Genomic DNA, 17,440 nt, shown 5'->3' with positions numbered 1-17,440 from the left:
CGCTCTCCAAATAAAATTCATAAATATTATAATTGAATAATAAGTTTTTAGAAAATAATAATATAAGTTGTAATTAAACTAAAATATTTGCGGAAGAAGTGCAAAAAGTTATTTTATATATAGAATATACAAATATATTCTACACTTACGCGAGAACCTTTGTTAATATGAATAAAATCACTTTAAAACATGTTGCAATTTACGAAATTTTCACAAATATGGCCGCGACTATTCGAAAAAATGATGTTGGCGCGCGAATTTGCAACGTGAATTCAATTCGTCGTCACTGATTGGTCGAAATGATAATCTAATAAAAAAGAGAGAGGAAGACAAATATATATCATTTACTATGGATAAAAAAGAGCTAGGTATATGTTTCTCTAGTGTAGTGTAAAACAAAAATAATTGAACTATGAGATAACGTTCGAGCGCATATCTACGCTCCGGCATACGAAGGATTGAATAAGATTTTAATAGCTCCAAAGAACAAACAAGCAAAACAAAGATTTTAATAAATACAATTTGATTGGTAATTACTAGATAACTAATATGGCCTTAAACAACACGGGAATTCCCGAAAATCAATCTAATAAATTAGGATTCAATTGATTAATCTCCTTAAAGATAAACCTATCCTTCTGTTCACCTTTTAAATAATGTTGCTAGAAAGAACTAAAACGGCAACATTGACTTAACTATATATAGTACCGTATATAACTATAGCATTTTGCTGTGACGTCATTTGCTGCAACTTCAGAATTGACTAAATATAATGTTTGTAATTATGATTAAAAAAAGGTCTAATCATATTAATTTATTTAAGTATTTCAAATTTTTTACTTATGAATATTTTTATAAATGGAAGGGCTTAAATGATAGTATCATGTAGTCCGAAAATTCTAATCGTAAGCAGTTTTGCACAATATGTTAAAAATTTCGTTATTCACTAAAGTATAATTTTGGTTCATAAAATAAGCTGAAGTTTGTTAGCATATCTATTATATTTCTATATTTTTTAAGCCTAAGATCTATGGACAAAATGTTATATTATTAAATGCATTAACAATGTTTTACATTACATTCACATTCATTAGTTATAGCTACATCACTTATCCATCAGATAAAACCTTCTTAAAGATGTTTTATATGTGTAAATATATTTGTTGTAAGACCATTCCGTCTTTTTATCAGCGGCACTGCACTTGGAGTAGCGTGTTTGTGTAGTTGCATTATTGCCCGAATTGTGGTTCAAATATGGCAAATAGCGAAAATATACATCCCCGTTTAATTTTTGGTATTTAGATAAACACTAAAGGTTAAAAACTAAGCCAAGGCAAGTGCCGCCTCTACACATATTAGACAGAAAAAACTATAATTTTTTTACAATAATAAGGTAATATATAATAAGACATTAAAATCACAGATGAAATTCGTAAAAAAATAACAGTATAATTTTATACTAACAATAAAAAAAAATAAAAAAAACCAAGAGGTTAATTTACAGGGAACACTAATAATATAAGGCTTAACTTGAGGACGTTAAATGTTTACTACGTAATATTGTGCATAGTAAAGTTATGATACATATTTAAATATAATTTATAGAGATTTTTGAAAGATAATCCATCAAAATAAAATAAGACAATTACTCCTATGTCTAATTTTTTCAACTACGGCAAAGTCAAAGGAGGGCTATGATTTTAGCAGTCTATATGATTTAAGGTATCATAAATTCTTGTAATGAACATGCCTATACTAAAGTTTGGCATAAAGAGAGATTTTTTTTTTAATGTTTACATGACTTCTGGCTGTAATATGACCATTTCTTCAACCAATTTATCATTTTGTTGCCAGCAACTTTTGGAACATGTAAATATCAAGACAGATAAGAAGTGTAAGTGTGACAGTGTTATATTATTTGGAAAAATACATAAAGTATCTGCAAAACCAGGAACGAGTTGAAGTTCGCAGATGAGTCTTGAACCACAGCGCAAACAAAAACTTGGCTTGTATGGAGAATTCGATGCATTTTCTGATGTTGGTAATGGGGCTCCCAGGAGGGGTGGAGCATCTCGGGTGTATCTGAAAATGTAGCGTTATTTAAGTTTTAATTACAAGATTTATTTTAAGTAACTAAATTTGATTAAAAATTATGTTTCACGCTAAACTGTGTTAATTAAATATACAGTGTAGATTTTATTAGGAAGTTCGCCTTTTTATAATCCTGTTTCTCGGTGACGCTGGAAAAACGCACTACGCATTTCCCCCACAGGAACAGTGGGAGGGTATGTGCGACTCGCCGGTGTCCAAGGCGCCGAGTGCGCCCCGAACCTCGGAATACCCAATAAAAAACCAGCGATACCCTTTCCGTCTTAACGATGAGCGCCACGGGATCGCTTTCGCATGCTACCGTGGCGAAGTATGTAAAGCCTGCACGTTAGTCTTGTGATTGGTCTATATTCGGACATACCGAATTACCGTTCCATTGGATAATGAGAGTGTAGAACGATATGAATAATATCTCCTACGAAGATAGCGAATCGTTTGTTTGGTCGAGTGATTGGCCGTCGAGTTTTATATTCGGTCAAAATAACATTACTATTATTTTTTATAGATACCGTAGAATCTGTCCCGGATGTGCGTGCAGACGAGTGAGAAAAGCGTGGAATAGCCGGTCACCGTGAAGAGGCGTCGCATCTTCGTAAGCTTCATCTTCAGTGGGAGCGCAAGCTACACGATCTGCTACACTGCCAACTTCTATTTCTATAAAAGTAATATAAATTAGTATGTATGTCATGTGTTAGGGAAACAAGACTGAATTCAAAAAAGCGTTTGGACATATTCATTATTATATTCTAAATTATTTTTATTCGCATTAAATGATTTTTACCGTTGTCCCGTTTGTATTTGTTGAGTAATTCAGTAACTTTATCATCATCATTTTGTGCCTTGTTCCATTCTTCTTCTACATAAATATATTTTGAAACAAATTGCAGTGGGCCACTTAAAAGGCGACTTCGAATGTCAGTTGGTAGTTCTGCTGTCTGTTAATAATCAAAATCAACATTAATTTGATTAACAAAATTATAAAGTTGACGATGAGTCATTTGTTTAAAAAATATATATATTATATTTTAACACTCAGATTGAAATAAGTTGAAAAGTATCCTTTTATGAATGTTGGTATTGATATGTCCACACACCACATCTCAATCTGATAAATATAAAAAAAAAAATGATAAATATTTTTTAATCAAAACATAGTAACAATAACATTTTAAATACTAAAGGAATTTTTTATGCTTATAAAAACGTTGTTAATATTGATATTATATTGATATTTATAAAAAATCGCAGCCCTAACACAGCGTTAAATGTCTCGACTAACCTGGTTAAACAAAGATGCCATATTGTTCATTGGTATGGTAGGTGTTTCTGCAATAACAAGACCTGATTCATCTTCCTCTTCAAGCTCAGCAGCCGGTACCGGGGCTGCTACTTCACCAACAGCACCTAAACTTACAGTAGTTAGTGAAATATACTTACAATATAATTGATAGATGAAGCAAAATATAAAAATTTGGCATAAAAAATCTGAAAGCTATATGCAATTTAAGTATGGTTAATAAATGGTAAATAATATATAAAATTATAATAAATACCAAGTACCTGGGATCCGAGGTTCGATTGGCTTAAGAATTTTTTAAAATATTTTGAAAAACACAAAAAAAAATTTGATAAATTTTTAAAAAGTTAAACCTAACCTAAATACAAAATTTAAGTGTATATGAGATACATATATAATAAATATATATACATATATAATTTAATTTTATATAATAATCCTATCACTGCAGTACATTAGCAATGTTAGAAATACTTCTAACATTCTTCATTAATAACTTCTATGGGGATACATAAAAATATGTTAAAATTACTTAAAATTACCCATAAATCCTTTTAGTTATTTGTAACTTGTATATGTTGGATATACTCAACAACAACTAAACTGATTTCAAAAATTCTTTAATTTACAGAAAACTGCATTTTTAAAATAATTAGAAATCCCAACAAAAGTTGCAGTAATATATAAATATCAACTAAGATAGATAATTGTTCAAGCAGGAGGAAGTCGGAGTGGGCCGCTAGTTTTAAATAATTACCTTGAACTGGAGACATATTAGCATTATTTGAATCAACTTGCAAATTTTCGAGAGCATGTTCAACTATTTCCAAATCAAATGAATTGCTTTCATCTTCCTCATCAGAATGTCTGTAAATGTAAGAACAAGAAAAATGATAAAGTTATACATTAGTTTTATTATGTATAATGGAAATAATATTTTTAAATTATTCTACATATTGGGATACATAATCATACTGATGATAGAGCTCAGGTAAACCTGTCTGTCTAGATGTACTGTTCAATCATCATGGCAGTTATTCTCCTGCCAAACATCAGAACCTTGTATTACTGTCTTAGTTGCACTAATCAGTGAAATAGTAAATAATGATGCATTAATAGCTATAAGTTCCCATGGTGGGCAAAGCAATGGCTCATTATATAGTTGTTCTAAAATCTATGGTGGTCAACACTTACCATAACTTCATTACAACTTATAAAGTTCATAATAATATTTTTTTTCTTTACATTTTAATTTACTATATATATATATATATATATATATAGTTATATAAAAAAAAGTAATTTATGTTGTTTCACCTTTGAATGCCATTATTATCAATATTCATAACATTTCCGTTTGATGAGTCACCATTATCATTTTCGTCCCAATCATCAGAGCCCCTGCACCAGCTTAAGTTTGTTTCAGCGTTTGGCATAATTACAACTGTACTGGTCTTACTTGGTATATCTTGAAACTGACTTCGTACACAAATCCAGCTAAAAAATTAGAAAATAAATGTTAATTTAAAATGAATTTTATTTTTTCCACAGTACTAAAAAACCTCAATTTGCAGATTCAATACTGTCATTCCAAAAAAAATGGTAAGGATGTCCAAAACATTACTTTGGAAATTTGATATTAAAAAATATAAAACTTTCCCATTTCCTTTTAATGGGTTACCTTTCAGATTGAGTCCAACAAGAAGGATTTATACAGGCAAATACATATAATGTACGATGATAAACTGAGTCTTCTAAGGGGGCATAGCATTGAACTACTAAAAGCCTGTGTAAATTGCACAATGGACATTTAGTAGAAAACTGAATGTTTTCTAACGGGGGCCAATTCTGAAAAATAAAGGCTCTTCAAGTACCTAATACTGTAAATGCTATTTGAATACATTTCTTTCTAATATATTATTAAATATTTAAGTAAATTCACTTTTAAAGTAGATTGTAGTATAAATTATTGCTTATATTTATTTAAAAAAAGTATTCTTACAGGCAGTCCACCAATTTTATTAGTTGTATAGCTTAACAGCAATTTATTCTTTTCATTGATTATTTCTTCTTCGTAACCAAGGTAGACTTTGCATTGGCTTTTCGCCATTTTACTATAAATTATTTCTTATAATTCAGCGTAGTATGCATTCATGTTTCACTTTTCGCACATTCAAACAATACTCAATTGATTTTTGTGGAAATTGTTCACGTTAACCGTGATCAATTGGCAATTTGACATTAGACAATTGTCACTTGCATTTGAAGTTGACATATGACTAAAAGGCCTTCAGTACACAATGTGCCAGCTTTTTCAGCCGAGGAATCACCTTCTCGTGGAGCATCATGAATATGGATTGTTTTGCTTGTTAATTATGTTGAACGATTAAAGTGACGGTGGTGCCATAAGGCTCCTGATATTTCTCTCATTAGGAGAGTGGACCGTGCAAGTGACTCCATGCAGACTTGAGCAAAATATAATCAGATTGATGTTTAATGATTTCGATAACAATATATAATCATCAACCACGATTTTGGACTCAACAGAACATAAAAAAATCATGAAAAATAAAAGACATATTACAGCATTTTTATATTATTAGGAAAATGTCATATTTTATTTCATAAAAAATTAATAAATTGTCTATGGTTTCATCTTAATATTTTTGATTAGATTTTATTGCTAAATGTTAAAAAATTTCAAAATCACGGACTTTTTTTTCAAATTAACTTATAAACCAACAATAAAGATTTAAATACTTGTCCATAGCATAATGCATTATAAATATGACAATAGCCTACCTACTGTTAACTGTGTCATTACTAGTAATTGTTAGCTTATCCATTACTCTATACAGAAGTAGTTCGCTTGCACATAATTACAGGCACAAGGGACATAAAATCTTAGTTCCCAAGGTTGGTGGCGCATTGGCTATAAGCGATGGTTGACATTTCTTACAATGCCAATGTCTAAGAGCGTTTGGTGACCACTTACCATCAGGTGGTCCATATGCTCGTCCACCTTCCTATTCTATAAAAAAAAAAAAAAAACATAGTAAAATTTCACAGGAAGCTGTCAATATTACAAGTATAACTCATTTCATCATTGCAATGTGCTGTTTCTTTAACTTAGAACACTAAGTTTCCGACTCAACTTAGTTGATCCTACCTGGGCTAAGTTTACATTTCTAAGATGTATAATTAGATAACTCCAGAAATATTAACTTTTTCTATTAATAAATAAAAAATGGTATTTAAAAACATTATTAGATAAATCTTATTATACAATACAAGTACTTATATAAAAATGATAAAAAAGAGCGGAATCAATATTCGTTGATTTGCATACAGATGTTTCTATAAATTCTAATTGTAGTTGACTCTATAATTTTCCAATGACAATACAGTAGAAAAATAGAGTTCACGAGAAGGACCATCGGCTTTGCGTGTTTTCGAGGTTCGGAGTGTCAACACTTTTTTATTGGCTTCACTTGGGATTTAAATCCAGGAAATTGGAACCCGTAGCTTTACAAGCTAGCCACTAGAATAAGGCAATTAAATGTCCCTTATATATTACTTGATCATGACTGTACAATAATCTCATTATTTTTTGCTGCCACCTTTATTTAAAGTATTATATAGTGCGGTTTGGTGTCTATAATATATGTGGGTATGTAATTTAAACCACCACGTGCAGTTGTCATCATGGTAATCTGTGTAGTTGCCTGAAAACTCAGTGGTACTTGCCCGAATTCTATCCGTCATGGGTTCAAATACTGCTGTTCTAATCATTACTTTCTAAAATTGCTACAATCCGTTCACCATTGGAACTTTTTAACGGAGTAAGTAGTAGACCAACACACCATGGAAATAGGTACCTACACCAACTCGCCAACCAGTATAATTACAAATATTCATTACAGAATATAATTGAACCTTTAGCGTCCGAGGAAAGTAAAGCTTAGGAATTACGTTCAACTTTATTAATATAGCAGCTAAACCAGTATAGCCTAAATTAGACGAATGGTAATTATGCAATCTTCTCTAAATAATGCACATTAGGTAATACTCTTTTAACATTCATTTTAGGATGCTACCAAATTTAAGTCCCACGTTATTTTGAATTTAAAGATAAATTACGAAAACAACCTTTTTAGTTTATTTAATAAATACTTGTACTATTTATATTAAATTTCACATTGAAACTTTTCGTTGGTTAAAAGCTTAGATCAATTTATGTAATCAAGATACTGGAAAATAAAATTAATTTTTAGTCGTAGGGAAAAAAGAGAGTAAAAATCGCTTGAAGAGGCTTTGCTGTGCATGCCGGTTAGATATATTATATAAATAATATATTTAGTGTTAATTTTATGATAATTAATTAGAAGTTTTCTGTTTAGGTCAGCTTGGTTTCATTTGGTCATTTGTCGTATAAGAAGCGGTCATTGCCCAAGGATATACACATTCATTTCGGGCGCGTGGGAGACCTCGAGCTTTAGTAAGAGATACTTTATAACTTTACGTTCAGATAATAACAGGACACTCGCATTAAGCAAACGTATTTGTTGGTGTAGTTGTTATAAATATACCTACCAGAAAATGTTGAAAGCTTTGAATTTTTTAATGGCGGGACTGATTTTTGTAAGCGAAATACTTATTGAATTAATGTAATAGTATTTTTTCCAGTGAAAATTGATTTTCGAATTTTTGTACAGGTAATAAGTTTTCCTGTACAAATAAAAGCAGTGACAGTGAACCCATTATGTCCTACAAATAAAATCGCTCCTCATAGAAGGGTTGCTCGTTATGAAAACAGTAACTCTCGAACCTTCGGCGAATTTTACAATTTGTTAAAGCCTGATAACTTGTATGATGCGTCTAGCAGTCTCCAGGAAAAACCTCAAGAAGACGATCCCGTTGATTGTGGTGAAATCGAAGATTATGATGAAAATGATCTTAGTTCAGGTATCTTTTTTTGAATAGTGTTTTTTTAATGTTTATGTAGTTTATCAACACTTATTATTTAGTGATTCATGTTTTTTTTAATAAAGTCATTTAGGAATTACATCTTGTCCGTCTGTTTAATTCAAGAATTTTGTAATGAAACTTTGTGTGAAGATCTTTTAGTGAGGTGTTTCAATTACGTAAAAGAAATAATATTACTTTCGCTACATATTATAATCTTGAGAATAATTATTTATTTAAGGGTTATCGATTTTCAAACGAAATTTTATCATGAAATTAATATATAAATAATACAAGATTACAATAAAGATAAAGCAAACACTGGTTCAGAATGTAGATTTTAATTAAGAAGAACTGGCGACAAATACAGTACTCACTCCAGTGTGTATATACATTTTAAGTAATAAAAAGTTAAGGTAAAAAATTAAATTAAAGTAAAATGTTTTATTTTTGTAAGTCTATAAAGATTTGGAATTATAAAGATCGTAAAAGCCTTTTTCTCTGCTCTCTAACTATTTTTTAATTATACATTCCAAAAAATGTACTTTATTAAAATTTTGAAATTACAATTAAACTTATCGGAATTTATTTACACAAGGTTATGAGAATATTTTGCTCGATATACCATATCGTTTAAGTTATTGTAAGCCAATTATTGTGCAGTTGTTATCATACAAATATGTAGTAGGTATATTTTATTTTATCATATATATGTACAATTTTTTTCGTTGCTTGATACTTTTAAACTATACATTAGTTACTAGATCGCAATAATTTATTTCATTTACACATTTTGCAAGATTACGACTCATAATATTTAATTAAGTTTTCTTACCGTTAAATTTTGAATGATTTTAAAACAATGTGATTAGACAATTCAAACAATTTTAAAATTAAAATAAAATTTGATATATCTTAATAGGAAAGATAATTAATTTAAGAAAATTAAAGGTAATTTTAACTAAATATTAAAGCGGAAGCAACTTTTGTTTCATTTAGCAAAATGTATTTTGATCCATTGTAATTCCAGCTCTCAAATTAGAGTAATTAAAGCACTTATTTGAGTAATTTATCAATACCCGTGAGAATAACTTAATAATGCGTTATTATTTTATTTGTACAGTCACGCCACATTCATTAAGGAGACAAGGACACAAAAGCAATCGTTTGCACGGCTCACAACACTTGTTTAATCAACAACTGTTTGGTTTTAATCATGGTGTTAATAGACCTACAATACCTTCCCAAAGACCTACCCGTCCTCCAGCTGGAGGATATTTTGGACACAACCCATATAGGCAGCCAAAACCACTGGAACCTACAGGTTTTTGTATATTTATTATGAGTTCTGTAACTAACAAAAGGTATCCGGATATATTAATATTCTCTGACCTGGTCATAGTGTATTTATAATACCGGAACTGAAACTTTCAAGGTATATCTTAGTTTATAGTTGCTTGAAATTTGTAATATTATATTAAAAGTTAACATATAAAAGTTGTCTATATTTAGATATATAAATGTAACGTGACATAACTTTGTAAATATATATCGCAATGGAACTTTGAAACGATAAGAACTTATATTTTATTAGGGTCGAGTATATTTTTTGAAAACAAAGGTTAATATATAATTTTATATCAACAAACAAGAGAGGCTTAAGTAGCAGACTTAGTAAAATGTTAAAACTACCACGGCAATTTCAAATCATAATATTTTTTGCAGATTACGTAAAGCCGGTTCATGAAGACGGGCATGAGCCGCACATGACGTATCGTCCTGGTTTGGTTGGGGCTCCGATCGGTCATGTAGTGGGATTACCCCAAGTTAAGCCTACGAGACATCATTTAGAGTCAACGACACATAAAAAATTAAACATTATAAATCATAGTCATATACGAACGAGTACGCAATCCTATATGAATAACAAGTCTCACAGACCGAGGAACGCTGACGGTGGAATAATAAGATCTTTTATCGATTTGCTGCTTTAATCAAATATATAAAATTTAAATTAAATTTATTTTATTTATATATTAAGCTTAATATTAGATTATGTGAAAGGTGTAAAGACCTTTTGTTTCTTTTGTGTCGTCATTCGTTCGTGCTCCACCTAGATTCCATAGCCTTGGCAGTTGATGTTTACTATTGAAACCTCGCGCTTTTATCCGTAACTAAAGAATTACATTGTGGTGTCTCCTCATGTTCCTCTGTATTTATAATTATAATATAAAAAACTAAAACGTTTAACGGACGACAATAAAATGTTGAAAAGTGAAGTGAATAATTGTGAATGGGATATCCACCTACGTATATTTGTCCTGTAATAGGTAGCGCGTGACAAACATTAGTTTAATGAGCTTCTGGATATATGGACATATTTTTCGTTCGTTAAATCTAATTTACACATTTAATTGAATATGTGATGACATCAGCGTATGGTGTTTTACTAGACATGCGTTTAAATGATTTGGAGCGACTCCAAAGGACACATGTGAATTCGGTTATTGTGCTATTAGCGATTGCAAAGTGAATTTAATATAATATATAAAATGAATTTATTTTCTACTTATTTTTTCACGCTACTGTTTTCTTTGAAGCAAATGAAATGTGAAGGTAAGATTTGTAAAGTTTCTTCATTAGTTTAATTTTATTTTAAATTGTAGCCATTAATGTCGCGTGTGAAGTATTTGTACCTGAATTATTATTTGTTTATTTTTTCATAGTATTAATTTATTTGTAGTAATTATAGTATAATACTACCTACATAAGTTATTTTAGGACAAAATCCATACTTAGAAGTTCTCCGGAATAAGTCTTGGAAAAGTATACATAAATATGTTGAAGTTCGTCCCGGTGCGCATCTTTTTTATTGGTTTTATTACGCCGATGGTAGCATAGTTGACGCTTACCAAAAGCCACTGATTATATGGATTCAGGGCGGACCAGGGCTTGCGGCTACTGGAATAGCTAATTTCGCTGAAATTGGACCGCTAACTATGGATATGAGACCTCGAAACCATACATGGGTAGGTAAGTTTACTTATCCGTTAAAAATATATTTAGAGGTACATACTTTTAGTGTTTCTTAATTTATTTTGTTCGTATTATATTAGATTATATATAAGACCCGATCTTAGAATAATTAAAAAGAAGGCATTACGTTTGTCAACAATTTAGTAGGTTTATTTATCAACTTAAAATGTTAAGTATATTTTATGGATTGATTTGACAAAACTTTGCAACATGGATAACAGTTTATGTTTAAGTATTATTTATTTATTATACAATTTTATTTTTAAGGTAAATGGAAGAAACTTATTGCTAATAGATCATCCAGTCGGTACTGGGTTTAGTTACGTGGTGAATAAATCGTTACTTGTAAAGACAGATAAGGATGCAGGTTAGTATTTCCTTACATTTATATATTTAGCGATATGTTTTTCCTGATTTTATTGGCAATATATATAGATTATATATTTCGCATCATCATTAAGTACTAGCTATTTCCCGAGTCTTCGTCTGCGTCAAGTTTATAGTTATTAAATGTCCTTATCAAAGGCCCAGGCTAACTGTCAAATTTCAATTACCGTAGAAGGTTTAGTTTTGGTGAGGTAACATACAGACACCCACTTTTAAGTTACTTAATTTATATTACCTATTAGTCTTAGAGTTTGACAAAAATGTATAGTAAATTACCTTAGTTTAAGTTTTCATGAAATAAAAATCTTGCAACGGCCTTAAATAATGTATTAAAACTATGTATTATGTAATAAAAGATAGGTATATTACTTATGAATGATAATAATATCCTGAGACATTATTCACACATGGCCATCCCGATCCCAATCTAAGTAGAGCTTGTACTATGGAAACCAGACAACTGATATACTACATATACTATTTTTCTTTTGTAAATACATAGTTATACAGATAATTACACCCAGACTCAGGATAAATATACATGTTCATGCAAACAAATGTCTGTCCTGGGTGGGAATCGAACCTACAACCTTCGGCGTGAAAGGCATATCTACCAACCACGCCAGCCGGCCTGTCAAATATACTTAACGTAACGTTATTTTAATATAAGGTACTATTAAATACATCAGTAAAATAATCATGCACTTAATTGCATAATTATGATGTATTGTTTGCATATCAAATGTTTTGGCTTGTTATTTAGTAGCCTCGATGTAGACACCATTGTAAAAATGTACAATAGGAATACTGGAAATATTGCTATTGTATAGAAATGAAATACGTGAGAAATTTGGTTATTAGTGTGAAAGAAGTGACATTTTTATTACTTTTAATTTACTCATAAGAAATACGACGATTATATATAAATATTTTTATAATTTTAATAATAGCTTTTATAAGTAGTTTTAATTTTCAGCAAAAGATCTCTTAAGAGTAATAAAAGATTTTTTTAAAAAACATAAAGAGTTCCGTAAGACACCAACCTATCTATTTGGTCAGAGTTATGGAGGCAAATTATGTCCAAGATTGGGTTATTATTTACAGACGGTACGTAATATTTTCATTTCATACTCTATTAAGAATTCTTCATTTAAACTTGAGGTTAAGATGTTTTTTTCGATGAGGCAAATATTTTGTATGTATCAAATTTGATTTTATTATTATCAAGTTTTGTAGTAACACACTTAAATTTAAAAGATTTTTTTTTTCAATAATAGTACAAAAAAGTTTTTATTACAGGCAATAAAAAATAAGCGTTTGAAGATGAATTTTAGGGGTATTGGAATTGGAAGTGGATGGGTCGACCCGAAACAGAGTTCCTTAGTGCAGCCAGAGTTTCTATATAATATGGTCAGTACTACAGATAGTTACATATTTTATTTTATTTAGCATATTTGACCTATATTGCAAAATACCATAATGTCTAATTTAGAAATGTCTGAGACTAATGTGTTTTGTTTTGATTATATTTGTAGTATGCTTTATATTTTCTTTATTACACATAGAGGAGAGGTTTGTTTTTATTACAAATAGAGCTGCCTCATTGGCTTCGTAGCTAGATTGTAAGACTGTAAATTCCGAGGATAGGGGCTTCAAATGTCGTGTCGAATAAATAAAAACACTGAATATTCCTTGCACGTGTTACGTGTTTAATTACATAAAATCCTTTTTTTACATAAATTATAATATACTAATTGCTCATTACAACAAAATGGATTATAAAAGCACCATTAAGCATACAAGTTTGGGTTCCGTAGGTAGGTACACAGTATAAAAATATAATTTCATCGATTTATTATTATGGATTGACGTATTAGAAGTAAATTATAAAGATTTAAAATTTATACATTTAAGGGCGTTATAGATCTACACACATATGCAAAAACAATGAAGATAGCAAAAAAAATGAGTTACTTAATAGAGAAAAGAGAGTACATTACCGCTGGAAAACTGGATGCCCTGATGTTTAATATTTTGAATGTCGAAGCTGGGATGGAGATTAACTTCAACAATATCAACCAACCGAGTCCATATAGAGCCTTAGACGAGTTAGTAACGAAAGTTAACAAATATGTAAAACCAACGTTGTTGGAAGTCAATCAGACTTTTGTGTGGAATTATATTTCGGATGACGTGTTCCAAAGTTTGAATGATAGCTTTTTGGTTCCGTCAACTAAATTCTGTAAGTTATGTATTTGATAGATAATATGGACTATATTTTTAATTAATATTTGTAATTTTATTTATGTAAGTTTGTAGTATAAAACAGTAATTTTAAAATAATATAGCAAATGATTCGTTAATATTTTAGTTAAAATTGATATAATAAAATATTAAACTGTAGATTGGATTACGACATTTGATGTGTCTTTATTTATGATTCGCTTAAAATATGTAATTCAGGTCATATTTATTATTACAAAAATATCTATTACATTTTAATAGATCTTAATATGAGATCATAATAATAATAAAAAATAATTGATTATTTTCCAGTAGAAACACTCCTGAATCATACAAATCTCAAAATTGCTATATACAATGGAAATTTGGACGTTGTTACTCCACTTGCTGGTATGTATCCGAATACTGTGCGGATGTGTGCAATGTGCATGTGTAACATCATGGATGTTAGAAACCCTTATTTTTATTACATAATTTTCAGATATAGAATTGTCATACTAAGCGTCTAGTCCCAATGACGTATTATTCTATACTGTATAAAAATTAAGAACAACATTTACTGGTGGTAGAGCATTGTGCAAGCTTGTCTGGGTAGGTACCACCCACTCATCAGATATTGTACCGCAAAACAGCAGTACTTGGTATTGTTGTGTTCCGGTTTGAAGGGTGAGTGAGCCAGTGTTATTACAGGCACAAGGGACATAACATCTTAGTTCCCAAGGTTGGTGACACATTGGTGATGTAAATGTAATGGTTAACATTTCTTATAATGCCAATGTTTATGGGCGTTGGTGACCACTTATCATAAGGTGGCCCATATGTTCGTCCGCCTTCCTAATCTAGAAAAAAAAAAACATAAGTTTACCATTTACACGTTAGGACTAACGATTTTATAAGTAGGTATAGATTGGGAATTATCCTAATTGACCGGTGAATTCCAAATTATTACTTCATTTTACTTTTTGTGTGACGTAGAGCTTGAAATAAAAGGAAAAATAATATAGCTACGATTAAGTTACGACATGGAAAACACAATTACGTTTAAAATATTATACTTTGTTACATTAACGTCCATCGTTTGTTTAAGTTTATGACCATGGAAACCAGGCCATTTCTTGTGTTTGAGTCATTGAGTCAAATTAACTCTTATACCGCACTTAAAAGGAGAGAAACCACTTCTTTGGAAATATTTGATTCTTTGAAATTACGCATATTCTGAATATTACGTAATATGTTTTTTCTCTTTACGCTTCGAATGTAAGTAGAAGTAATGCTTCAAGTGATGTATGAAATAACGATATTATATGTCTTGTAATGACTAATTCGGTGCCTATGAAAATTATTACCACAGAAAGAAATAAAAGGCAAATGTTTGACAATTAAGGTCTATCAATCTATATAAATAAAACTACCAATAATATAAACGATTTAACTGCAGTACTGAGTTTCACTATTTTAGGCTTTGTTGCATTAATACATTATTTTATTTATTTTAGTAAAATAATAAAATAAAAATATGTAAAGTGTAGTACTTTAATATAAGTGCAACTTTAATATAAGTATTATACATTATTATACGAGTATATACAGTTTCCTGAATAATAAGTTATATCTATTTAGTGGTAAGAAAAAACTAAAATTAACTTATTTTTACATAGTGATATATACATAGTAAAAATAAACATACTTATAATAAAGATGTTAAGAATTTTAATAGCATTTCTAAAGTAGGTATAATGAAACAATATCTAACTAGTTTAGCTAATAGTTATTATTTTTACATTTGTTTATTTTGTTGAGGTGCTACAAATTGGGTGCATGCGTTAAGATGGCACGGCGCTCAAGAGTTCATGAATGCAAAGCGTGTACCTATTCGAGGAAATAGAAATGGGTTTTTTAAAGTAGCAAAACAGCTCAGCTTTTGGTCAGTTTTTGGCTCAGGTCATTGGGTGAGTAGAAAACACTTTGTATGTTTTAGTAATTGATTACTTGGTTTTCAATTTTCAATAATTCGAACGTTTAACAAACGTAGAGACGTTTAGAAGAAGTTTAAAAATTCGAATTTTTGCTAATCGAGTAATCTAGTAGACTTTTGTTTGTAGGTAAATACATGTATTTATATATGATTATTATTAGTGGTCATTTTGTCTAGTCTAGTGTTTATTAATTTTATGTTCCTTCATTTAACAAGTTAAAGTAGGGGAAATTACAGTTCTAGGGGTTCACAGTACTGTAGCATGCGCAAGCGGTCCCGTGGCGCTCTTCTTTAAGGCGAAAACCATCACTGGTTTTACTTGTGGATATTACAATGTTCGGGGCGCACTCGGCGCTTGGACACCGGCGAGCCTTACATATACACCCCCCCCCACGGTTCCCGTGGTATAAACGCGTAATACGTTTTCCAGGGTTAAAAAAATGTGGAAATTATAGTTATTTAAATAGAATAAAAGGAACGCTGGTATTCAGAAATTACTTATACTTTTACTTACCCCCACAATTAAGCCAAGGGATCAGGATCGAACCTACGACTTTTACATCACTAGACCACCTGTAAACTATTGCGCTATTGGCGTTAACTACATACACATATATAAGGTGCTTATTGCTGATATTGTAATTATTGTAATAAAATAGAGTCATTTACTAAATTGTTTTAGAAAAAATACATATATAATCGTTTAGACTTTGTCGTTGTATGAAACACTTATGTTGATTAATTTACATTTAATAGGTTCCGGAAGACAATCCTGAAGCAATGGAACAAATATTACAGTATATGATGGACGACACCTACATCAATCTGAACTTCAATTGGTAGTTACGTGTATTGTAAGACTGATTAATGTTTTTATATCAATAGATATTTATATAAAAATATAGTTACGTATAAGGAGTTAGAAAAACGGCAAGTATATTTTTAAGACACGTATAATTCTATACATAATAACCGATATAAAAAAGAAACAATATTTATTTACATTAATAATAATTGAACAATTACATAATCATTGTTTTTGAAGCACCAATATGTTTATTTTCCGGAAAATAATGATGTAGTTTTTTCCTTCAAATTTTATGGTCCGAAATATAATTCTCTAAATTATAATGCATAGTATACTTAGTCCTGAAGAGCACCTAAACGAACGTTGTAGATTCGAATAGTTAATAGTATTTAATGCAATCAATGTATCGGATAAGAGTATTTAAAATTGTTTATTTTACAAATCTATTATTATAAAAATGAATTTGAATATGTATATTTTATTAATATTGATTTAAATGTACAGTAAATAGATAAATTAAGAATTATAATTATTTTAAAGTTAAAATAAATTTTTATTTGGCTTCTCAAAACGTAATTTACAATGATCTATTTAAATTACATTATAAATTTATCAAGTA

The 17,440-nt window shown here is 29.9% G+C and overlaps 3 protein-coding genes across 3 annotated transcripts; 2 read left to right on the top strand and 1 right to left on the bottom strand.

Moving 5' to 3' along the window:
* Positions 1 to 248: 248 nt before the first annotated feature.
* LOC126772630 (programmed cell death protein 2-like) lies at positions 249 to 5,628 on the bottom strand. The gene is made up of 8 exons (XM_050493022.1): positions 5,409 to 5,628; positions 5,088 to 5,254; positions 4,724 to 4,903; positions 4,164 to 4,273; positions 3,389 to 3,513; positions 2,891 to 3,044; positions 2,619 to 2,763; positions 249 to 2,082 (listed from the first exon to the last, which is right to left on the bottom strand). The coding sequence occupies exons 1-8, from the start codon at positions 5,514 to 5,516 to the stop codon at positions 1,794 to 1,796; spliced, it is 1,278 nt and encodes a 425-aa protein (XP_050348979.1). The 5' UTR covers positions 5,517 to 5,628; the 3' UTR covers positions 249 to 1,793.
* Positions 5,629 to 7,954: 2,326 nt separating this feature from the next.
* On the top strand, positions 7,955 to 10,390 carry LOC126772633 (uncharacterized). Its single transcript, XM_050493025.1, has 4 exons — positions 7,955 to 8,047; positions 8,122 to 8,371; positions 9,495 to 9,695; positions 10,097 to 10,390. The coding sequence occupies exons 1-4, from the start codon at positions 8,006 to 8,008 to the stop codon at positions 10,363 to 10,365; spliced, it is 762 nt and encodes a 253-aa protein (XP_050348982.1). The 5' UTR covers positions 7,955 to 8,005; the 3' UTR covers positions 10,366 to 10,390.
* A 233-nt stretch (positions 10,391 to 10,623) lies between these two features.
* On the top strand, positions 10,624 to 17,295 carry LOC126772629 (uncharacterized). The gene is made up of 9 exons (XM_050493021.1): positions 10,624 to 10,987; positions 11,153 to 11,400; positions 11,675 to 11,774; positions 12,771 to 12,901; positions 13,094 to 13,204; positions 13,709 to 14,036; positions 14,351 to 14,428; positions 15,839 to 15,987; positions 16,770 to 17,295. Exons 1-9 carry the CDS (start codon positions 10,924 to 10,926, stop codon positions 16,854 to 16,856), a joined length of 1,296 nt encoding a protein of 431 aa, XP_050348978.1. The 5' UTR covers positions 10,624 to 10,923; the 3' UTR covers positions 16,857 to 17,295.
* Positions 17,296 to 17,440: the final 145 nt, after the last annotated feature.

Source organism: Nymphalis io, chromosome 13, assembly GCF_905147045.1.
Source record: "Nymphalis io chromosome 13, ilAglIoxx1.1, whole genome shotgun sequence".
Lineage (NCBI taxonomy): Eukaryota > Metazoa > Arthropoda > Insecta > Lepidoptera > Nymphalidae > Nymphalis > Nymphalis io.
The sequence above is the reverse complement of the archived record's forward strand: the minus strand, read 5'-3'. Positions and strand labels throughout refer to the sequence as shown.

What these genes read in the sequence shown, in the direction of transcription:
- LOC126772633 (XM_050493025.1), top strand. Translation starts at nt 8,006, where the DNA reads ATGTTGAAAGCTTTGAATTTTTTAATGGCGGGACTGATTTTT. An exon ending in TAATGGCGGGACTGATTTTT is followed by an intron (nt 8,048 to 8,121) that starts GTAAGCGAAATA and finishes ATTTTTGTACAG; the next exon opens with GTAATAAGTTTTCCTGTACA. An exon ending in TGAAAATGATCTTAGTTCAG is followed by an intron (nt 8,372 to 9,494) that starts GTATCTTTTTTT and finishes TTATTTGTACAG; the next exon opens with TCACGCCACATTCATTAAGG.
- LOC126772629 (XM_050493021.1), top strand. Translation starts at nt 10,924, where the DNA reads ATGAATTTATTTTCTACTTATTTTTTCACGCTACTGTTTTCTTTGAAG. An exon ending in GAAGCAAATGAAATGTGAAG is followed by an intron (nt 10,988 to 11,152) that starts GTAAGATTTGTA and finishes AAGTTATTTTAG; the next exon opens with GACAAAATCCATACTTAGAA. An exon ending in CGTTGTTACTCCACTTGCTG is followed by an intron (nt 14,429 to 15,838) that starts GTATGTATCCGA and finishes TATTTTGTTGAG; the next exon opens with GTGCTACAAATTGGGTGCAT.
- LOC126772630 (XM_050493022.1), bottom strand. Translation starts at nt 5,516, where the DNA reads ATGGCGAAAAGCCAATGCAAAGTCTACCTTGGTTACGAAGAAGAAATA. An exon ending in TGTTGGACTCAATCTGAAAG is followed by an intron (nt 4,904 to 5,087) that starts GTAACCCATTAA and finishes CTAATTTTTTAG; the next exon opens with CTGGATTTGTGTACGAAGTC. An exon ending in TGGCATCTTTGTTTAACCAG is followed by an intron (nt 3,045 to 3,388) that starts GTTAGTCGAGAC and finishes GATTATTAACAG; the next exon opens with ACAGCAGAACTACCAACTGA.